The sequence below is a fragment of the Cryptomeria japonica genome, chromosome 2 (genome assembly GCF_030272615.1).
Source record: "Cryptomeria japonica chromosome 2, Sugi_1.0, whole genome shotgun sequence".
Classification (NCBI taxonomy): Eukaryota; Viridiplantae; Streptophyta; class Pinopsida; order Cupressales; family Cupressaceae; genus Cryptomeria; species Cryptomeria japonica.
In genome coordinates, this window is record NC_081406.1 from 55,450,783 (window position 1) to 55,471,203 (window position 20,421).

A 20,421-nucleotide genomic window follows, 5' to 3' on the forward strand; every position below is an offset into this window, starting at 1 on the left:
TAATGTTTAGTGTATTAGTTTGAATTACAATACTTAATAGACATAATTGTTTATGTTGTCCAAATTTTTGTAACCTCAATAAATATAAATGTGGTCCCACAATACCACTTATGTGTATGATTGTTTTACCCTTACCCCACCATTTTGTTACATTCCCTCGTCCCGACTAGTGCTGATCTAAGGGAATTTAAAGGGACCTTTAGTCGAATCATTTTATATCAACTTTAAATGAACATCTATCCCCAATTTGATTGTTATAAGCACGTATGCTATATTCCCATGCAAGAGACTTGGTGGTGGGCCCCCTCACACCCATCTACAATCTCTACGGGTGCTTCCCCTCACACAAGTGAAATAATGCCGTCTTAGACACGTGTGCCCACTTTAGGAAAGTACATGTATTCTAACACATAATTAAGATGTCCATTGAACACGTGTGCCCACTTTTGGAAAGTACATGTATTCTAACACATAATTAAGAAAGTACATGTATTCTAACACATAATTAAGACGTCCATTGAACTGCTCAAATTGCTTTCACCTATTTATGTATCGTGAGAAGAATATGGGGAAGATTACCCATTGAACCAAACCAGGTTCTTTCAAACGGTAGAAGATTAATTAAAATTTAATCTAATTGTATGTGGAAATCCTCGCGAGTAGTTTTTAGGTCAAAAAAATTATGGTTTGAAATTTTTATTGATATTAAAATCTAAAAATTTATAGACAAGTAGGAGATTAAAATCTATAGACAAGTAGGAGATATTTTATCTCCTGTTTTCCCAAATTTTTACCAATTGGAAGCTGAGTTATTGTTAAATACTTGTGATATTTTAAAAGCCACATTGAAAGTAAATTGTGGACCGTGTCTCCTTCTCTGAATAGTGAAAATGATCCATAGTAACCCTGAGAATCCGCTTGATATATTTTTAATAGTAAACCCTTTGTGATTTCCCTCTCACACAGTGAATATAACACAGTATTCTCCACTTTATTCAGTCATCTCACATTTGACCACTCAACTTTCCTAAAATATTCTATTAAAAGCTGGCCATTCCTTTACATACACATAATCCAGAATAAAGGTAGTACATAAAATGACATTTCATAAGCAAAGTTTACATAAAAGTCCAAGGGATAAGCAGAAATTTTGCAGTACAAGATTTCTAAGGCTATACATGCAAATTACTGATCAATTGAGTGGATTCCATTAGAAAAAGCAAGAGAGATGCTGGGACACTGAAGAAGAATAAAGCCATTACAGCCATTGTAACGCTAGGTCTTGTATTAAGGAGCCTATTCTGCAACCACATCAGGGAAGAACATATATCTGAGTCATAAGTTGGATACCATTTCTTTTCCCACTCCATCCAGTGCTGTGGAGGAATATAATTTATTTCCTCCATTCGGATCTGGTGCATCCTTTTTCTCAACACCAGCATATCTTCATCCACCATGCTCCGATGTCCTGCAAGACCATTTAAATGTAAGAAAACTTGGCCACAATATACTGTTTTCACTTTTACAACCACCAATCTGAACAGCCTAAACCATAATTGCAGAAACATATAAACAGAGTTTGTAAATTCAAGCCATAAAATCAAATGCATAAAAATATCAGATGTTCTAATGGATCATGGAATGTGTTCTGAAATGCTAATACGATGATCAGTTATAGAACATGATCTGAAACATGGATTCTAAACAAATCTTACACAATTGAATCCAAAAACATTGCACTAAAAATTTAATATCTTAAATGCACACCTGATTCCCCAGAGCTGGAAGCTTTGACAGCAAATCGTCTCATGTTCTTCTTCGTGCCAATTTGCGTAAAGGGCAGCCTGCAGATTGTCCCTCTGGATTTAGCAATTGCAGTTAAAGATTTGGCATCCATTACTGAAAATTCTAAGCTGCTTTGATTCCTCAGACTGTTACAAATCCTCTATATAGAATGTCTGGTAATTACTTGGCGTAAAGGACAAGCAAAGTGTAATGGCGATCGGTGATTGGCAATGGGTGGTGAAAACTAAATAGGAAGAACGTAATAAATATGCGTAGTCTGCGGAATTGATGAGTTGATGTAGGAAAAGCGTGGGGTCCAACAAAACGCATAATTAACGCGATAATGCGCCTCCATGTTGTTATCATGGAACTATTCCGCGGCCTTGATTGATGTTTGTCCGCGTTTGTCACCTCACCATTGCTTCACTTTTTAAATTTCCAATGTGATAAAGAGGCATCTTTTGTCATCCTAACAGAAGGGACAATGAGGGGTTGTTCATAAAGCTATATATACGTTCAACAACTTGATTTCCGTGACTACTTAACACTTTCTTTCATATTTTTTAAATTAAAGTATTTGTCAATGGGTCTTTGATTTATAGGTGAAGTTGGGTGGTTCTAAATGAGTCTACAAGGGATAAGGTCTCCATATCATAAGGAATGAGGTTAGGATTGTGCTCTAGGTGAATGTGAATCTAGCAAAATAGATAATCCTCAATCTTGTTGGTATTATGGATGTGTTGCATTGGTTTTGTCATTGATGTCAACATTTATTAACACTTATCTTTCTGGAGATCTTTGGTTGTGTTGAACCGACACATTATTTTCACCGGCAAGTTCAGTGATTTATGCACAGTCATCGGTATATCGTTCACCAGCAAGTTATATTGTTCACCGGCACTGAAGATGACTTGTTATCATCTATAGATCACTTGGTTATGTTGAAGACATGGTTTGGACACTTGGTTTTGGTATTTTGGTTATTGGTCTAATCGGGTTGACATATTTGCTGTTACTGGCAAATTGGTCTAGGTTATGGACCGACGTGCATTATCTATTCCAGATCAGCACGACACGTTATGGAGATGATTTAATTAATTGGATATTGTTGTAAATGTATCAAGCCGACATGATGCATCGCATCTTGACTTATCTGTAATTGATTTAATTGTAATATTCTTAATTAGCCAACCTACACATTTGATCTTAGGTTTTGGTATATATGTAAGATCTCATTTGTGAGATAGACAGATAACATAATATTGTAAGTAAGGTTATGGTATTGTAACATGGTATGTGCGAATATTGAAGATCATATGAGCATACCATAGAGAAGGTTCAAGAAAGGTTTGAAGGTGATTATCAAAGCTTAACCGGTACTAAATCCAGCATTGGAGATGCTACTTTCAACAATACATTATCATTGGATTTAATCATCCAATTGTAGTCAGTGTGACTCCTATTTTGTGATTGAGCAGTGAGCTCTAGGTGGTTGACCTTTCTGCATGTGCAGACCCCATTTATATACACATACTATCTGCAATAGTATCATCTGATTGTGGGTAAGATTTGCCACCATGGTTTTTCCCCTTATAGGGTTTCCACATACAAATCTTTGTGTTATGTGTTGTGGATGTTGTTTCTCTTTCTGTTATATGCATTGAGTTTCACCAGTATTAATATTAACTGCTAATCTGTCAACTGACATTAAGTTTGGTTTACCGGTATTAAGTATCAAGTTTGATTAAGTTATATTTGGGTTGAAATTAATTAACAACTGATTCACCCTCCCCCCCCTCTCAATTGCCTTCGGGTCCTAACAAATCTTTGGCTTTCAATGAAGGTATTTCAACATAAAGATTTGTGCTCTATATTGTGTTGCTAAAAATCTTCAGATGTATGTATGTATATACATATGCATGTATATATATATATATATATATATATATATATATATATATATATATACACCCACATATATATAATTTACATATTTTTGTTTTGTATTTTTTGAATGATGTTTTGTCAATAATATAATTTGCAAACATAATTATACACATTGGTATCTGTAATGTTCAAAAACTTTTTATTTTCTATTTTGGTACCTATATTTTTGTTCCTATTCGCATCTCTATTCTTTTGTATGTTAAAACAACTACATATTAAATTGTGTAAATATAAATTAAATTATGTAAATATAAATTAAATTATATAAATCTAGGACATGTATTTAGAATTTCAAAGCAAATTTCAAATAGATAGACAAAAGAACATATTGCAAACAATAATAGGAATGGAACAACCCAATAGAAACTATTGTTGAATTTCTTTAGCTAAAATTACATCTATACATAGTTCCCAAGGTTCTACTATTTTAATCTCTTCAAATCTTTGTGGGGATCAATCATCATCTATGAAGTTTTATTATTCTACCATCTCATGATGACCCCCAAAAGATGTGTATGAAACCGCCCTATCTAATTATCAATTTTTACTGTAAAAGAAATCGTTCTAGAGCATGAATCAAGGTTGTTTTAAGATGCCTTTATAGTTGAAAGAAAATTTATTACAACCATATGAATACCACCATGCCAAAGAAAAGACAAAATATTGCATATATTCATCCACTTCACATGGACATCGAGAATGGAGAATATAAAGATGAGACGTGTAGATCCTTATTTCCTAGTCATGATCTATAAACAAATAATAGATAACCTCAACCTTCAGCATGGAAGGAAGAAAAGGTGCGAAAAATTCTTCCTAACAATAATCTAGTGGGGAGAGTGCAAATTTAATTTACAAATCTTAATTATTACAGAAGGAGAAAAAAATACATAGAGAGATAATAAACATGCAAATACTATACCACAATGAACACACAATATAAGTTTGGAAAACCCTTTTAGGAGAAAAACCCCACAATCCAAAAACACAATACTTTATATTTATTGCAAACTTTGCAATTACAATACAATATCAACACTAGGCTTCTTCAATGGGAGTATACAATCAATACCCCACAATCTAGATCAATTCCATCTACATAAGACTTCACCTACAAACATAACATGTGTGATGCTCTCCAAGACAACCATATGTATGGAGAAATACAACAAAGGAGGAAGCTTCTAGATGAAGACAGAGGAGGGGGTCATCCAAAATACTTGGCACTTTTTTCCAACAACCTATAAGCAAGGGAATGATAGATGTACATCATCATTTGACTCCTAAATCAAACCTCCAAAGTTGGGTTCCCAAAATTTTCTATATTTAGGTAATGCCAAATGCTCTTACACATACTGCAACTATCATAAAAACATCATCATTGACAAAAATTATAATTGTAAGAGGATACATCATAACTGACTAACAATAGTTTATTCTCTTGTAGCTTGTGTTCGCCATAAAATAGTGTGAAGATACCGATCCAAAGATGCTTAATATATAACTAAAAAGAAGGGTCTTGAATACAAGCTTGGGAAGATAGAATGTAGTCTAGGGATATTATCTAAGGGTCACATCCCCTATTGTAACTCCAAATAGATATAAAGATCTATTCACTAGAAGAGGAGATAATATAGTGAAGTATGATGTAATAAGGAGAGTATAAGATATAAGGAGATATAAGGAATGTAATGAATAAATTTTGATATATGAATATAAATTATTATAATTTTTTATCTATTGTGTTTGTACATGTTAGTCTATTTTGATTTTAAAGTAATCTAGGATCTAGAATACATTTCCTTGTTGCCTCAATATTTGACTTAGTGGTAGAAGACAACTTTAGAAATCCTTTGTGTATATAAATTTGGCCTACATCTCTCATATTTCTTGCTAATATTGGTTCTATTTTCGAGACATTGGTTAGCTTCTATTAAGGTTAACCAAGAAAAATTTCAAATTCTAAACCTTTTACTAAAACAAGAAACAAACAAAAACCAATGGAGAAGATATGAGATCAATAAAAATTATGTCTTCTTGACGTCTACCTTGTGAGCGGGGATTAACTGTCAAGGGGATGGGAAATGGAAAGGGGGGAAAGGTCCAAAGAGGCCTATGAAAGGATGTGATTATTAACAAAACTACTGAATAACTACCATGGGACACAATATAGGAGTAATGCAATCCAAAATCTTAAACACCCACATGGACAAAAGAGACAAGTAAAATTCAAGGGAGATTAGGGAGCAGTTAGACTTTGTTGGTGTAAATAATTATTCATGTTGGATGTTATTACACCTTACTTAAGTTTACTTAGGATAATGCATTTCATAGTAGTTTGGGTATGAGACACTTGGGTGTTTGTGCCACATTGGGATAGTGTGTGTAGGAGAATTCCCACCTTTAATGGTGTGATCTTGTTACTACTCTATCATATCCACTTATTGTGGAGTGATAATTCCACCTTCGGTGGGTGATCCACCTCACGTAAAATATTTTATTGTTTCTCCTACCTACCACACCTATTTCCTACCTACCCTTGTTTCTTATTGAGCCACATGTCATGTTTGTGTGCTCACATATCCATATAGCCTTGCCTATATATGCAGGCTCATATTCATTGTATAAACAACTATTGATCTATTTCAATAATTTATCTATTGATGAGAATATAGTTTATTCTTGTCCTATATTTTGTCTCTCTATTTTGTACTTTTCATTGAGCTCTTGATCTTGGCAAAATATCACATGGTATCAGAGCCATTAGAGTATCACTGAATTGTCTTTAAGAGGCATTATTGTGGCATCAAGAGGTAGATCTGAGGAGTAGCATCTTTTGGAGGCATCCTAGACCATATCCAACCTCACCATTGCGTCCAGGTGGCCATTTCCATGAACTTTGACTATAAATTCGCCTATATTGGGTGAAAGTCAAATTCAGGGCCTAGAGGAAACATTTTGCCCATTTTGGGTGGTACGGTATGGATTTTCGAAAAAAAAATAAAAAAAAAATAAATTATTTTCTATGGTATTAAAAAAATTTATTTTTCATAGTTTTTTAGTTTTGAAAAATTTATAAAAAAAAAAAAAAATTTGTTTGAGGGGGTACCGTGGTCACCCCCCTCCCATACCGTACCCTCTTTTTTTTGCAGGGTTTGTCGCATTGCACAGTCGTCCACGAGCCCCGCCGTACACGGAACTATAGTCAACTCTACGGCCCCCACCCTGCCTGTGGTCCTTGCTCCTCCAGCTCCAGGCAGTCCTCCCAACAACCCTCCACAGTCCTTCCAGCCCCTCCGACAACCTCCTTCCCAAGAGGGCCCTGCCGATCTGCATCGCCGTGCTCTGTCATCGTTCATGCTCTTCCGTCAGAACCTTTCTCTCGACATCCATGGCCCCTGTCGCCCATTGTTTCTCCTTTCGGCGTGTACCTCCTTGTCGGGCGCCGACTCCCTGTCGTGGTCCCCCGCTGACCACCTTTTCTCCAGTGACCATTGCTCCGGACTCCGTCGTCAGTCGAGCTCCTTCCCATCAACCATGCGGCCCTGCCACATGGCAGACTAGTCACCTCTTGGGCACCACAACAACAGACGCAACCCAGTCACCGAATCGTACCTACCACCTCACCAGCGTCTGTACGAATACATCAACAAATTTGGCCAATTAGATCTTGCCATGTATCAATCCGTACAGTACGGATGCCTAGTCAGTAGGGAGGCAAATTTTTGGCAATGGCCATACGATCATCAAATTTAACCTAATGTTTTTCTGATGTCATCATTTTTAAAAAAATTTGGCAAGCCCCCTCCATTGAGATTTTCGATTTTGTAGTCCAACTTTGGAAGGCCATATCTTGCTCATTTTTGCTCCCTTTTTAGTGCAATTTTTTTGAAATGGGATAATTTTTCGTGTAATTTCTCGTGGTGGCATTATGTTATAATTTTGATGGATAGGTTTTTCAGAAATATCAATTTTTGGTGACTATACCTATCGAATCCCCGCTTCTGCAACTTCCGAGACTTCATTTGGGCTCATACGAACTCCTTTTCAGGTGCTGGTTTTTTGAAAGTGCATAATTTTTTGTCTACTTTCATAATCTGCTACCATTTTGCAGTGATTTTGGGTAGAGATTGTACTTTCAGCATATGGTCTTTTTTGGCCAATTTGGCTCTTGTATTGCATAGATCTATCTTGCTGGTCTTTTGCATTGTAGTTCTCAGCCTATTGGGGCAGTTGTAAGACAAAATCAAAAGTTCACCTTTCCATTGTTTGCAAGTGGCCTATTGTACACGCACTATATAAAAAGTGCCAAAATCATCATTTTTTTTGCGGGGGGGGGGGGTACTTTGATTGAGTGAATTTGGGGGAGTGTCTCTTGTGCTTTTGTGATCTTGTGTTCTTTCCATTTTTATGCTATGGGTTATCCTAAGTTTCCTCTCTTAACTCCTCATAATTATGCTACTTGGAAAATTGATGCATGGAGTAACCTTATGGAAAAAGGACTAACCCATTACATTGATGGAACTATTGTTGCTCCTGCTAATCCTAAGGTTGATCCTATTGCTCACTTGGATTGGCTCACTAAGAATACCATGGCAATTGGCACCTTAAGAAAGTATGTATCAAAGGAACTCATCTTTTATATTGAGAATTGTACCTTAGTTAAGGATGCTTGTCAAAAGTTTCAAGACTTGTATGGTCAAGTTGATGAGATTAGGGGATATCAGATTGATAGTGATCTCACCATGTTAGATCCCAAGAACTTTGATACTATACAAGATTGTATCACTAAGGAAAAAGAGTTGAGGGCACAACTCAAGGATTGTGGCATTGATAAGAAGGATACTCAATTGATCTTCAATTTGATGGGCAAACTTCCACAAGAATATGTAGCATTTGTTTCTAGTTTCCAAACCCATAGAATGGCAATGGGTTAAATCCACACAATGCCTACATTTGATGCTTTCGCTGAAATGTTTATGATGAAACAAACTAAGTTGATAAGCACGGGCATTCTTAAGGCTTCTAAGTCTCAAGCATTAGTGGCAAATCAAGGGAACAAAGGAAATCAAGGAAAGGACAACTCCAACAAGAAGAAATGGAAATCAAAGCCTAAGGACAAAGCACCATCTTCTCCACAACAAGGAGATTCATCCTCTTCCAAGAGGGAAAATTCACCAAAGAGGGAGAGATCTACTTGTACCTATTGTAAAAAGGTTGGTCACGAAGAGCATCATTGACATTCTAAGAAGATTGATGATCTCTCACACATCCTCAAAAAGCACAACATTGATTTTCCTAATTCCCACAAGAAGGAGGATTCATCAACTTCCACTTCCTCACATTCAAAAGGGAAAGGGAAAGGGAAAGCATTCATGGCTTCTACAAGTGGGAAGAATCACTCTTTTGGGACAAGAAAAGGAAAAGCTCTTTGTGCTACTACAAGTCATGATCCAAGGAGATGGCTTCTAGATTCAGGGGCTTCTCATCATATGGCATCTTCATAGTCTATGTTTTCTATATTTGAGCCTTGCACCATGCTGCAAATTTTGATGGGCAATTATAAATTCATGGATGTAATTGGGAAAGGATCTATTGCCATTGGGGATAACTCCTACAATGATGTGTTGTGTGTACCCCATTTGACAAACAATCTCCTTTCCATCTATCAAATCACACATGGGGCAACTAAGAGAATTGTGGAGTTCACACCTGAGTCAGTTTTCATTAGAGACTTGGAGACTAGAGCTATCATTGCAACTGGGGTGGTGGATCATGCATCTCGGTTATACTCCTTTTCAGATTTTATTGATGAGGATGATTTCACATATGATGATTCTACATATGATGATCACACTTCTTGTGATGATTTAGATTTTGAGGAAAACTTTGGGTACTTGAACTTGGGGATTCTCACATGTGACCCCATTCTTGAGCCTTGTGCTTCATCTCCTCCTATTGATATCACATCACCTATTGCACCTGATGATGCAGATAGTGTGACAGTTTTGCCTTCATGTGATTCAATGCAGCAAGATATTCCTTGTCTTCTAGCTTCAGTTTCATGGGATGAGTACTTGACAGACATTGGAGGTTTGTTTGTGGAATCCTACATTGCATATATGGGAGACATCATTGATGATATTCATCTTCTCTTTGATGAAGATGATCCTTCTTCCATTGTTGCGAGGGAACACTCTGACCCTCTTGTTCATTCTCTACATGATCATTCTTTCGAGGTTGACATGATTGTGGATACTTATGTACAACAGTTGGAGGATGTCTCTTTATCCTTATAGGAGACATGTGAGTCTTTGGATCATGTTCTACATTCATCTCCACTAGATCTTGGAGTCCCTTTTTCAGAAGTGTGGAGTCATTCACCACCTTTGGAGGGGGTATATTTTAGCATCAACATGGGGACACTTGAGCAGTTTTCAGAGACTTCATTCATCATGAGTTTTTTTCCTACATCTTCCCTTCATGATTGGGGAGGCTTCATGGATACACCTTTGGTTTTGTTTCTTCCTAAGGGGAGGAATGATGTTCAACGTTCATGGAGCAGTTTCTTCATTCATTCTCGAGCTTCTATCATTGGTGCAGATTCTAAATTGAGGGGGGGCTACCTAGCTTCTCTTCTTCTCTCATATGGGGGGGAATTTTCCCTCACATGGGGTTTTTTTCCTCACATGCTTCTATGAGAGTTCTCTTGTATAGTTTTCATTTCTCTTTTGGAGGAGGGTTTTTTCCCATTGGGTTTTTCTCTCTTTCCCTTCTTTGTGAGAGATTTCATTGCATTGGTTTGCATGCATTTGCATTTGTACATGGGTACCTAACATGGCCTAGTAGCCAGGACCCATCTTGCATTGTTTAGCTGCATTGTAGACTTAAGAGCATTCCCCTAAGTTGCACTTAAGGAGGGGTGTTGGTGTAAATAATTATTCATGTTGGATATAATTACACCTTACTTAAGTTTTCTTAGGATAATGCATTTCAAAGTAGGTTGGGTATGAGACACTTGGGTGTTTGTGCCACATTGGGATAGTGTGTGTAGGATAATTTCCACCTTTTATGGTGTGATATTGTTACTACTCTATCATATCCACTTATTATGGAGTGATAATTCCACCTTCGGTGGGTGATCCACCTCATGTGGAATATTTTATTGTTTCTCCTACCTACCACACCTATTTACTACCTACCCTTGTTTCTTATTGAGCCACATGTCATGTTTGTGTGCTCACACATCCATATAGCCTTGCCTATATATGCAAGCTCATATTCATTGTATAAACAACTATTGATCGATTGATCATTTATCTATTGATGAGAATACATATTATTCTTGTCCTATATTTTGTCTCTCTATTTTATACTTTCCATTGAGCTCTTGACCTTATCAAAATCTCATAGACTTAAAGAGGAGAGAAAGAATGGCCAACCCTAATGGAGAATATATGAGATAGAGTAAAATGATGGTAAGAGAGGAGAGATATAAGTTTTCTATCGTGGGTGTTGTTATGAAAAGAGGAAAAGACAATAAGAAGAAAAAGGAGAAGACCCCAAAGAAGACATGAGTTTTCTATTTAAAGGAACAAAAAATATTTCAAGTAGTTTCAAAAAGATAATGCACAATAAATAATCCAAAAGCTTGTTGATAGAGGAAAGTTGTAACATAGAGGATCCTACTTTGCTGGAACCTTCTAGAAACCCTAAAATGAAACAATACTTAGTTAATATAGCAATCATACTAGATGACATGTTTAAAGAGTTCATAAAATCTCTAGATAAGGTCTTGTTTATAAATGATGAATATTTGGATAAACTAATTAACACAAGTATAAGTATGCTAAAAGAAGAGGAATAAAAAAGGGAGGAAGTTGATCCACAATTATGCTTAAAGGTGTGGTCATTAACTAATCAAACATTGTTTACTAACAAAAGGGTGAAAATAAGTTATGAGGAGTCACGACCCCTAGAATAGGACCCGTCCCTATTAAGGTCTAAAAGTAGGAGAGTCATTGCAGAGATATCAAAAAGGCAAAGTGAAGAGAAGATAGAAGAGAAGAAAGAGAAAAAAGAAGAGAGTAAAGAACATGACACCCTTTGGAGTGAGATATTATGGGAAGAGTACTTTGATATAAAATTTGAAAGAGACAAGGACATAGAAAATAAGCCCTAGAATAGAATTAGGAAGGAGACCAAACAAACTACACCAAACTGATAAAGAAACTGACATTTAAACCTAAAATAGCACAAAATTGGAGAAAAAGTTAAAACACTATGGACACAACAGTAAAGACCCTTTCCTTTGTAACATACACTACTGAGGCTTTAGAACATGTATTTCTTTTAGAATCTATAAGGAAAATATTTGGACAATTATGTAGACAAGGATAGATTGTTGGACTTCATGAGGTCATTGAGAAAAGAAGAATTGAAGTATTACATAAAGAAATATCCTCAACACTAGGCCACTTGGGATGCAGTTAAAGGAGGAGTTTTGGCAAACTTTGGCACCCCAAAGATACCAATTTAAATTTGTACTAGGATGAGGAATATAACACAAAGAGACAATGAATCTATTTAAAGCTATGATACTAAATTCAAAGAAGTATGCAAGAAGTTGGAGGAACCTTCAACAAAAAATTAGAAAATAGAATGGTTCATCTTCGAATTGTTGGAATAATATAATTTACGCTTTCTTAAGTTACACTTAGGTAGATATTGGTTTTTATTATTTAGTATTTCCTAAGTGCATTCATATTTTCATTAAAGTAGTTGTACCTAGTCTCTACCTACACTCACACCCCATTAGTGCTCTCTTTCTCAATTATTCCTTTATGAGAAAAGCAGTTGTACATTTCTAGATATCTCAATTCCATTTATCATTTATTGGTGAAATATCTCTATGTTTTCCCATGGAAGTCACAACTGTCATGATATTAGCTTAAGAGATTTTCTGTAACGTGGTATTAGAGCCATTTGATTTGTAGCTTTTCGCATTAAGACCCTTCTCCAACCCCATTCGAGATCCCAACTATTTGATTAGTTGTGTCACCTTCTTGTTTGTTTGATTAGAGTGTGGAATCATCATATTTCATGGACAAGGAGGTACGTGATAAATTTTCAGAGACATTGTCATTCTTCATACTGAACCACCTTATCCAACATATCCAAAATGGGAAGCATACATGCATCTCTACATGCTTTTTTTTATTCCTCAGGGGAGACAAGTTGTTTTTAAGAATTGGATCTTGTTTTTTCTTCATACACTTACTATACTTGCATGAGACTATTCATTATGGGGGTCTAAATAGTCTCACTTATACTCTTATGGGGGGGACATCATTTGTATTGTCATGATGGATGTAATTGCAATAATATTAGTCGCATGATTAGTTGTACATGGGTACTTAACATGGCTAGTTGTCAAGACGCATCATCATTTCATATTCATTTCAAATGCATAATAATTATTTTCCCTAAATTGCATTTAAGGGGACGTGTTGGAATACTATTATTTACTCTTTCTTAAGTTCCACTTAGGTATATATTAGTTGTTATTATTTAGTATACAAACATATATCTATATAAATATATGTATATATAACTATAGATATGCATATATACATACATAAACACATAGTATATATGTATGTCTATACATATGTGTAGTATATGCTAAGTTTACAAGCATACATTTTGATGTCTTCATAACCGGTACGGGTTTTGTGAAACTCAAAATGATGTTTTTCATAACCCGTACTGGTTTTGTGAAAATCAAAATAATGGTTTTTCATAACCCGTAGGGGTTTGGGTAAGTGCACCAAGATGGTGAACACAAAAGTGGCCACATGCCGAAAAAACCAAATTTTTCATAACCCGTGCGGGTTCTAAAAATTCAAAAATGTGCTAGGCTTGGTAACACCAAGCCTAGAGAAAAAAAAATTTTAAAACCATGGGTTTTGAGGAACATTTTTTTTTAATAAAAAATTAAAAGTTTCTCAAAACCCGTACGGGTTTTGAGAAACATTATTTTTGGGTGTAGGCCACCGGTTTTGGCCATTTTCAAAGCCAAAACTCGTGGAACAGCAGCAAGGAAAAGCCAAAAAAACATAGAACCCACACGGGTTTGCAACTATTTTGGATTTTCCCAACATTGAGAGTAATTTTCAACAATGGCACCCATAGAACAGGTAAGATTTGATTTGTTTGATTATTTTTGTTTTTATTTTAATTGAAGTAGGGTTTTTTAATTGATTTAAGTTTTGTTTTTATTAATTTGATGTCAGATTCTTCAAGCAATCCCCAAAAATGAAATAGACAACAAAGACCTCCTCTTGCACAAACAACACAAGAAAACCATGTAAACATTACACAAGAGCAACAAGAAAACCCTCAAAATCCTCAAAATGTTGCTCCTCAACAACCACTGCCACCCCGAAACCCTCCACATCCTCCATTAGATCATGTAGATGTAACACAAGAGGATCTCATCAATCGCCTTACACAAAATAGTGCCCAAATTTCTATATTGGTGAATAGGTTAAGGTCCTCTAGGCTTGAACACCACTCAACCTTCGCCAGAACACTAGAAACAATAGCTAATAGTGCAAATGAGGTATCTAGGGAGGTTATAAAATAGGGTTCATGGAGGGATAGATGTCGAACATTTTATGCAGATGGGTTGTCATATGATCAAGTGAAGAAAAAGGGCATAGGTAAAGTTGACATATGTGCTCTTTTTACCGATCATGTTACCAGTAACAACCTAGAACTAAATACGACTCGGTTTCCTATACATTGGTGTGTTCATGCTAGGTTGAAAGAATCTTTTTGGGATAGGTGGTATATGGTCTTTGACCAACCACCTTGTAATAATTGGGAGGTGCCTCTATATTTTTTGAGAAACTTGTATTGTGAGTTTATCCTCGACGAGAAGCTGAATTACTTTCACATCCGACAATTTCAGGGTAGAGGGAGAGGCTTTGCGTAGGATAGACCTGAGACCCATAGGGTGGTAGAACCACAACATAGGAGGTGTACAGCTCCTAAACCCATGGTTCATGTCATTGTCCCTATATCCTTGAAGGAGTCTATGGAATTACAGAGTCTTCAGGTAGCTGCATCATTGACTGATATCATTGCTCAACATGGCACACAGTTGGTCGGAGAAGAAGATGTACCAACACTTGCAGAACCTCCTTCATCAATGGCACCTCCTTCATCAGCAACACCTCCTTCCGCAGTGATGCCTCCTTCATCAGCAACACCTCATGCATCATTTGGCACAAGCCATCCCATTCAGCATATGTGCCCCACCTGCCAAGGTGTATGTTATGGTGTGTAGACACTAACGTGGATGATGATGGTTTGACATCTCATTCATGTACATGTTGCGGGAGTAGATGCCATGCTTCCACTACAGAGAATCTATCCCTCACCGACAAACTAATCAATATGTTGTACCCTCTCTATCAGACACAGGTGCGTTTAATTCTGTTTATGACATGTTATCAATTAAGTGACTAAATCTTATAAAAATAAATGATTTTTTATTTTTAGAACAATTTAAAGTGACATATAAATAAAATGCATTGTAGGGTGCAGTAGGTGGTGGGAGTACACCACATACTTTTCAGTCGACTCCATGGTCATGAGTAGTTTCACCACCAGAGGTAAAGATTTGTAAATTTGTTAAAAATATAATAATACATTGGTTTCAAAATATCTTTTGTTAATTATATGTATCATTACTTGGTATTTTATAGGGCTTATCAGTGGCTGAGATGTCCCAACTTGACGATATCACGCTTTCGACCATTGACTTTGGCTAAGATAGCTATGTGGTACCATTTAGATTTATATATTTTTTACTTAAGTGATATATTAAATACATGCTCTTTTCCCTTATGTTAATTTTTTTCCATTAGCTTACACCACCTACCTCAAGGACATATCATGTGAGAAAGCCATCTTCTAGCACTCTGAGGCAGAAAAAGATATCCTCTCGGATACCCAAACGATAGAAGGTAATTCAGTATAATTTAAATTCATTTGTTGAAATGTATTATGATTAAACATGTATATGTAGATATTGATAAATGCACATAATTTATTTGTTCTATATATAGAAACATATGAGGTTTACGGAATTAATGAATGCACCTGATGTCGATGAGGTTCAGCAGAGGGAAGAAGTGATATCTTCATATTCACTTTGGATTGCATTCTTTCTTGTTCGAAATAACTAAATCCATTTATGTCTATATCATATGTTATCATTTTTCATACAAGAAATGGTAATAGTTGCATCAGATTCAACTAGGCCTCCTAAGGCTATAGGAGAGCTATACGAGGCTTCGATGTTCATTTGTTCTACATATGTTAAAATATTTGTTTTATCTAGTTTGTCAACAACTTTGGGTTATTAACTTGTATGATTGTCTTTAACCTATTACAGGCCCCTTCCAAACATCCTAGTGTTATTCTACAATTCCATTTCAGTAGAAGTCCTACACGTATATTATGGGATCCAACATGACCAATGGAAAAGGTATGTCTGTCTCTGATCAACTCCTTTTCACTAAGTGCACAATGGAGTTGAAACCATTTAGTTAACTCCTTTTGGATCACTTACCATGGATATAGGAAATGGTCATAACTGATTCATCTGTGACTTTTCCTCCTACGACCACAACACATCTATCTGAGGCTCTGGTATGCTTTAGTTTTTTAGTCTATTCATTTTTAGTTATTATGTGTTATTTGACATATATGTTATTAACATGTATTAATGTTGTTTTACCAGTTACAGCCTCCTTCAAGACATCCCATGGATCCTCAACCTCACTCAATTGCAAAAGATAGAGATGAGGTAATCAACATTTCAACTTCAAACAATTTAGAGTTCAGTATTTAGTTATTTTGATGTTATATTGAGAAAATATATCTGATTCGACATTTGAATTGTCCTTGTGCAGCCACCTACAGAGCACGATATTGCTTCGAAGAGGCTTGATTTTGATGATCTGCCACAGTCATAGATACCGATAGAGACATATAGTTATAGTTGTAGTCATTGAAGGACCAATTTCTTTATATATTCGACATTTGTATATGTATATATCGAACTTGATAGACATGGCACATGCCACATTTTTGTAACTATTATTGATTTGGCATCTATGCCATTTTTTGATATGTACACGATTATTGTTCATTTTGATATTTATGGAACTTGATATTCGATCCAATTTGTTCATTGATATATATGAAACTTGATATTCTTGAAACTTAGTTATTTTCTATTGAAATGTGATCAAACTTGTTTGTTGTGTATATGTCTTGAAATGTGATCCAATTTGTTCATTACTTGTAACTCATATGGAGTATACTTTTAAACTATGTATTGTTCATATTGTGTATACCCAAGTACCGACGTCGGTAATGCTGATATTGTGTATTTTGATTGAGTGAATTTGTTTTGAGTCCTTCGTGCATGAAGAGATTGGAGTGAAGTTATTATTTCATAAACTCATGCTTATGGAGAGAAGTTCATCATTTCAAGAACCAATTAAGACAATACTTAAGCGCACAAAGCATATTTAAAATTTATCTAAGGATGAGTCAGCTTAGGTAAGGTTTTCATTTAAATTTTATTCCATAACAAGTCGGCCTTAGGGTAAGAGACACACCTATTCATCCAAATCTCCTATAAAAGAATATTTGAAGCACTTATGGACGATCTGTGTGAACCTATGGGGTCATGTTGTTGCTTCCTAAAAAATCCTCTCTCAGTTTTGGATAACTCGATTTCGTTTTCTTTTGGTGAGATTTTTTCTGTCGCATCAAAAACCGTTAGTGAGAGGTGGCAAAATTTAATGCAGCTTTCGTTCTTCTTGTCATGGGAATGAACTATCAGTGCAAGCACATCCAGGTGGTTAGGTTTATGTTGGTTGTTCCCTTTTCTTTCTCTCTAAGATGTTTGATCATTTTGAGCCACCTCGTAGCGATGTTTTCCCTTGAGCGCTCAAAGTGGAAAAAATGATCAAACTTTGACGTCGTGTAACTCGAAGACCATGGCACTTATGGAAGATATATTTGAACCTATTAGGTCATGTTGTCACTTCCTAAAAAATCCTCTCTCGGTTTCGGGCAACTCGATTCCGTTTTCTAGTGGTGAGATTTTTTTGTCGCATCAAAAACTGTCAAAAACCGTTAGTGAGAGGTGGTAGAATAGTGCATCTTTCATTATGCTTGTCATGGGAATGAATCGTCAGCGTGAGAATGTCCGGGTGTTGGGTTTATGCTAGGTGTTCCCTTGTCTCTCTCCCCAAGACGTCCTATCATTCTGAGCCACCTCGTAGCGACGTTTTCCCTTGAGCGCTCAAAGTGCAAAAAAAGGTCAAACTTTGATGTCGCGTAACTCGGAGACCATGGAACTTATAGAGGATCTGTTTGACCCTATGGGGTCATGTTGTCACTTCCTAAAAAATCATCTCTCGATTTAGGGCAGCTCGATTCCCTTTTCTTGCGGTGAGAATTTTTTCTGTCACATCAAAAACCGTCAGTGAGAGGTGGCAAAATAGTGCATCTTTCGTTCTACTTGTCGTGGGAATGAACCGTCAGTGTGAGTATGTCCAGGTGACTAATTTTACACTATGTGTGCCCTTGTCTTTCTCTCCAAGACGTTCGATCATTCTGAGCCACCTCATAGCGACGTTTTCCCTTGAGCGCTCAAAGTGGAAAAATTGGTCAAACTTTGACGTCGTGTAACTCGGAGACCATGGCACTTATAGATGATCCATTTGAACCTATGGGGTCATGATTTTTCTGCCTAAAAAATCCTCTCTCAGTTTTGGGGAACTCGATTCCGTTTTCTTGTGGTGAGATTTTTTTTGTCGCATCAAAAACCGTCAGTGAGAGGTGGAAAAATAGTGCATCTTTCGTTTTGCTTGTCGTGGAAATGAACCATTAGCACGAGTGCATTCGGGTGGCTGGTTTTATGCTTGGTGTTCCCTTGTCTCTCTCCCCAAGATGTTCAATCATTTTGAGCCACCTCGTAGCGACGTTTTCCCTTGAGCGCTCAAAGTGGAAAAAATGGTCAAACTTTGACATTGCGTAACTCGGAGACCATGGTACTTATGGACGATCCGTTTGAACCTATGGGGTCATTTTATCTCTACCTAAAAAGGCCTCTCTCAGTTTTGAGCAACTCGATTTTGTTTTCTTGTGGTGATATTTTTTCTGTCGCATCAAAAACCTGTCAGTGAGAGGTGGTAAAATAGTGCATCTTTCGTTATGCTTGTCATGGGAATGAACCGTCAATGCGAGCGTGTCCAGGTGGCTGGTTTTACACTAGGTGTGCTCTTTTCTCACTCCCCAAGGCATCTGATCATTCTGAGCCACCTCGTAGCGACATTTTCCCTTGAGCGCTCAAAGTGGAAAAAGTAGTCAAACTTTAACGTCGTGTAACTCGAAGACCGTGGCACTTATGGACAATCCATTTGAACCTATGAGGTTGTGTTGTCACTACCTAAAAAGTTCTCTCTCGGTTTCGGACTATTCCTACCAGCCCTTCAAATTGGGTAATTCAACAATAACTCAAAACTTTCCCAAAACACTTGGAATTTTTTTTGCATATTCAGCCCATTTGCAAGTTATTTAACATATGTCAGAATCAGACTTAGTTATTTATAATCAAATAGTACAAATTTATAATCAAATGGTAAAATTTTATTACAAATGTATTTATAATCAAATGGTACAAATTTGGGCTCTCAAAATTTGCAAATCAGCCCCATGGACACTTTCATATAGAAAATTTGGCATCTAATATAAATGATCATGCTCGTTACAGTTTATATTTACAAAATTTTGCATCTAAATATGTAAATTACAACTCGTTGTTGTTTTTTATACAAAAATTAGCATCTAGATATGCACATTACAACTCATTGTTGTTTTTTTATACAAAATTTAGCATCTAGATCATTACAATTCATTGATATTTTTATATACAAAATTTGGCATATACATATGCACCTTACAGCTCATATGTATGTAGAGCACATCCAAAAAAGTGAAGTTACAACGTTTCGCAAAAGATATATACAAAATTGTCAAAACTATTCTACCATATTGTTGAGTTATTCTTCTAGATGGCCCAAAATCAATCAAGTGAACCTTATGGATCAGCTCTAACCCTTAGTGTCTCAAAGATTGCCTCGTGGTCTGATTCACGAACTTTCCACAAATTCTTGTTAAGAGTTCTACCATGATATTTTATCAAATTAATATTTATTGCAACAAGAAGGTTTGAGTAATGAAGAATATGTCTATGTGTCTCAAAGTCCACAAACAACCAGGCATTAGCATTTTTGATAGGGTACCTACATTTTATAGAAGGATAAGTTAATGCCAAAATCAATACAATGAATGCTAAATAAATGAGTTTAAGAGGTTTTAATACAACTCGACACAACAATGGTACCTTCTAAGGCATGTCCCTATCACAACAATGGATCCTATTGGGTACTCAATACCCTCTCCATCAACCATTGTAGAAGTCAATTTCTTTTTGGTCTCAATACAACAACATAAAAAGTAATTTGTTCCTTCTTCGTTGTTCTCATCCGCAATAACTGCATATACACGACCTGCATTTAATAGAAGGATACAAGT

The 20,421-nt window shown here is 36.2% G+C and overlaps 1 protein-coding gene across 1 annotated transcript; it reads right to left on the minus strand.

Annotated features, from left to right (window-relative positions):
* Positions 1-1,070: 1,070 nt before the first annotated feature.
* Positions 1,071-2,034, minus strand: LOC131073673 (uncharacterized). The gene is made up of 2 exons (XM_058010178.2): positions 1,768-2,034; positions 1,071-1,468 (listed from the first exon to the last, which is right to left on the minus strand). Exons 1-2 carry the CDS (start codon positions 1,895-1,897, stop codon positions 1,173-1,175), a joined length of 426 nt encoding a protein of 141 aa, XP_057866161.1. The 5' UTR covers positions 1,898-2,034; the 3' UTR covers positions 1,071-1,172.
* Between the last annotated feature and the right edge of the window lie 18,387 nt (positions 2,035-20,421).

Coding starts and splice junctions, on each gene's coding strand:
- LOC131073673 (XM_058010178.2), bottom strand. CDS start 1,897: ATGGATGCCAAATCTTTAACTGCAATTGCTAAATCCAGAGGGACAATC. Junction 1,469..1,767: donor TTCCAGCTCTGGGGAATCAG/GTGTGCATTTAA, acceptor ATGGTCTTGCAG/GACATCGGAGCATGGTGGAT.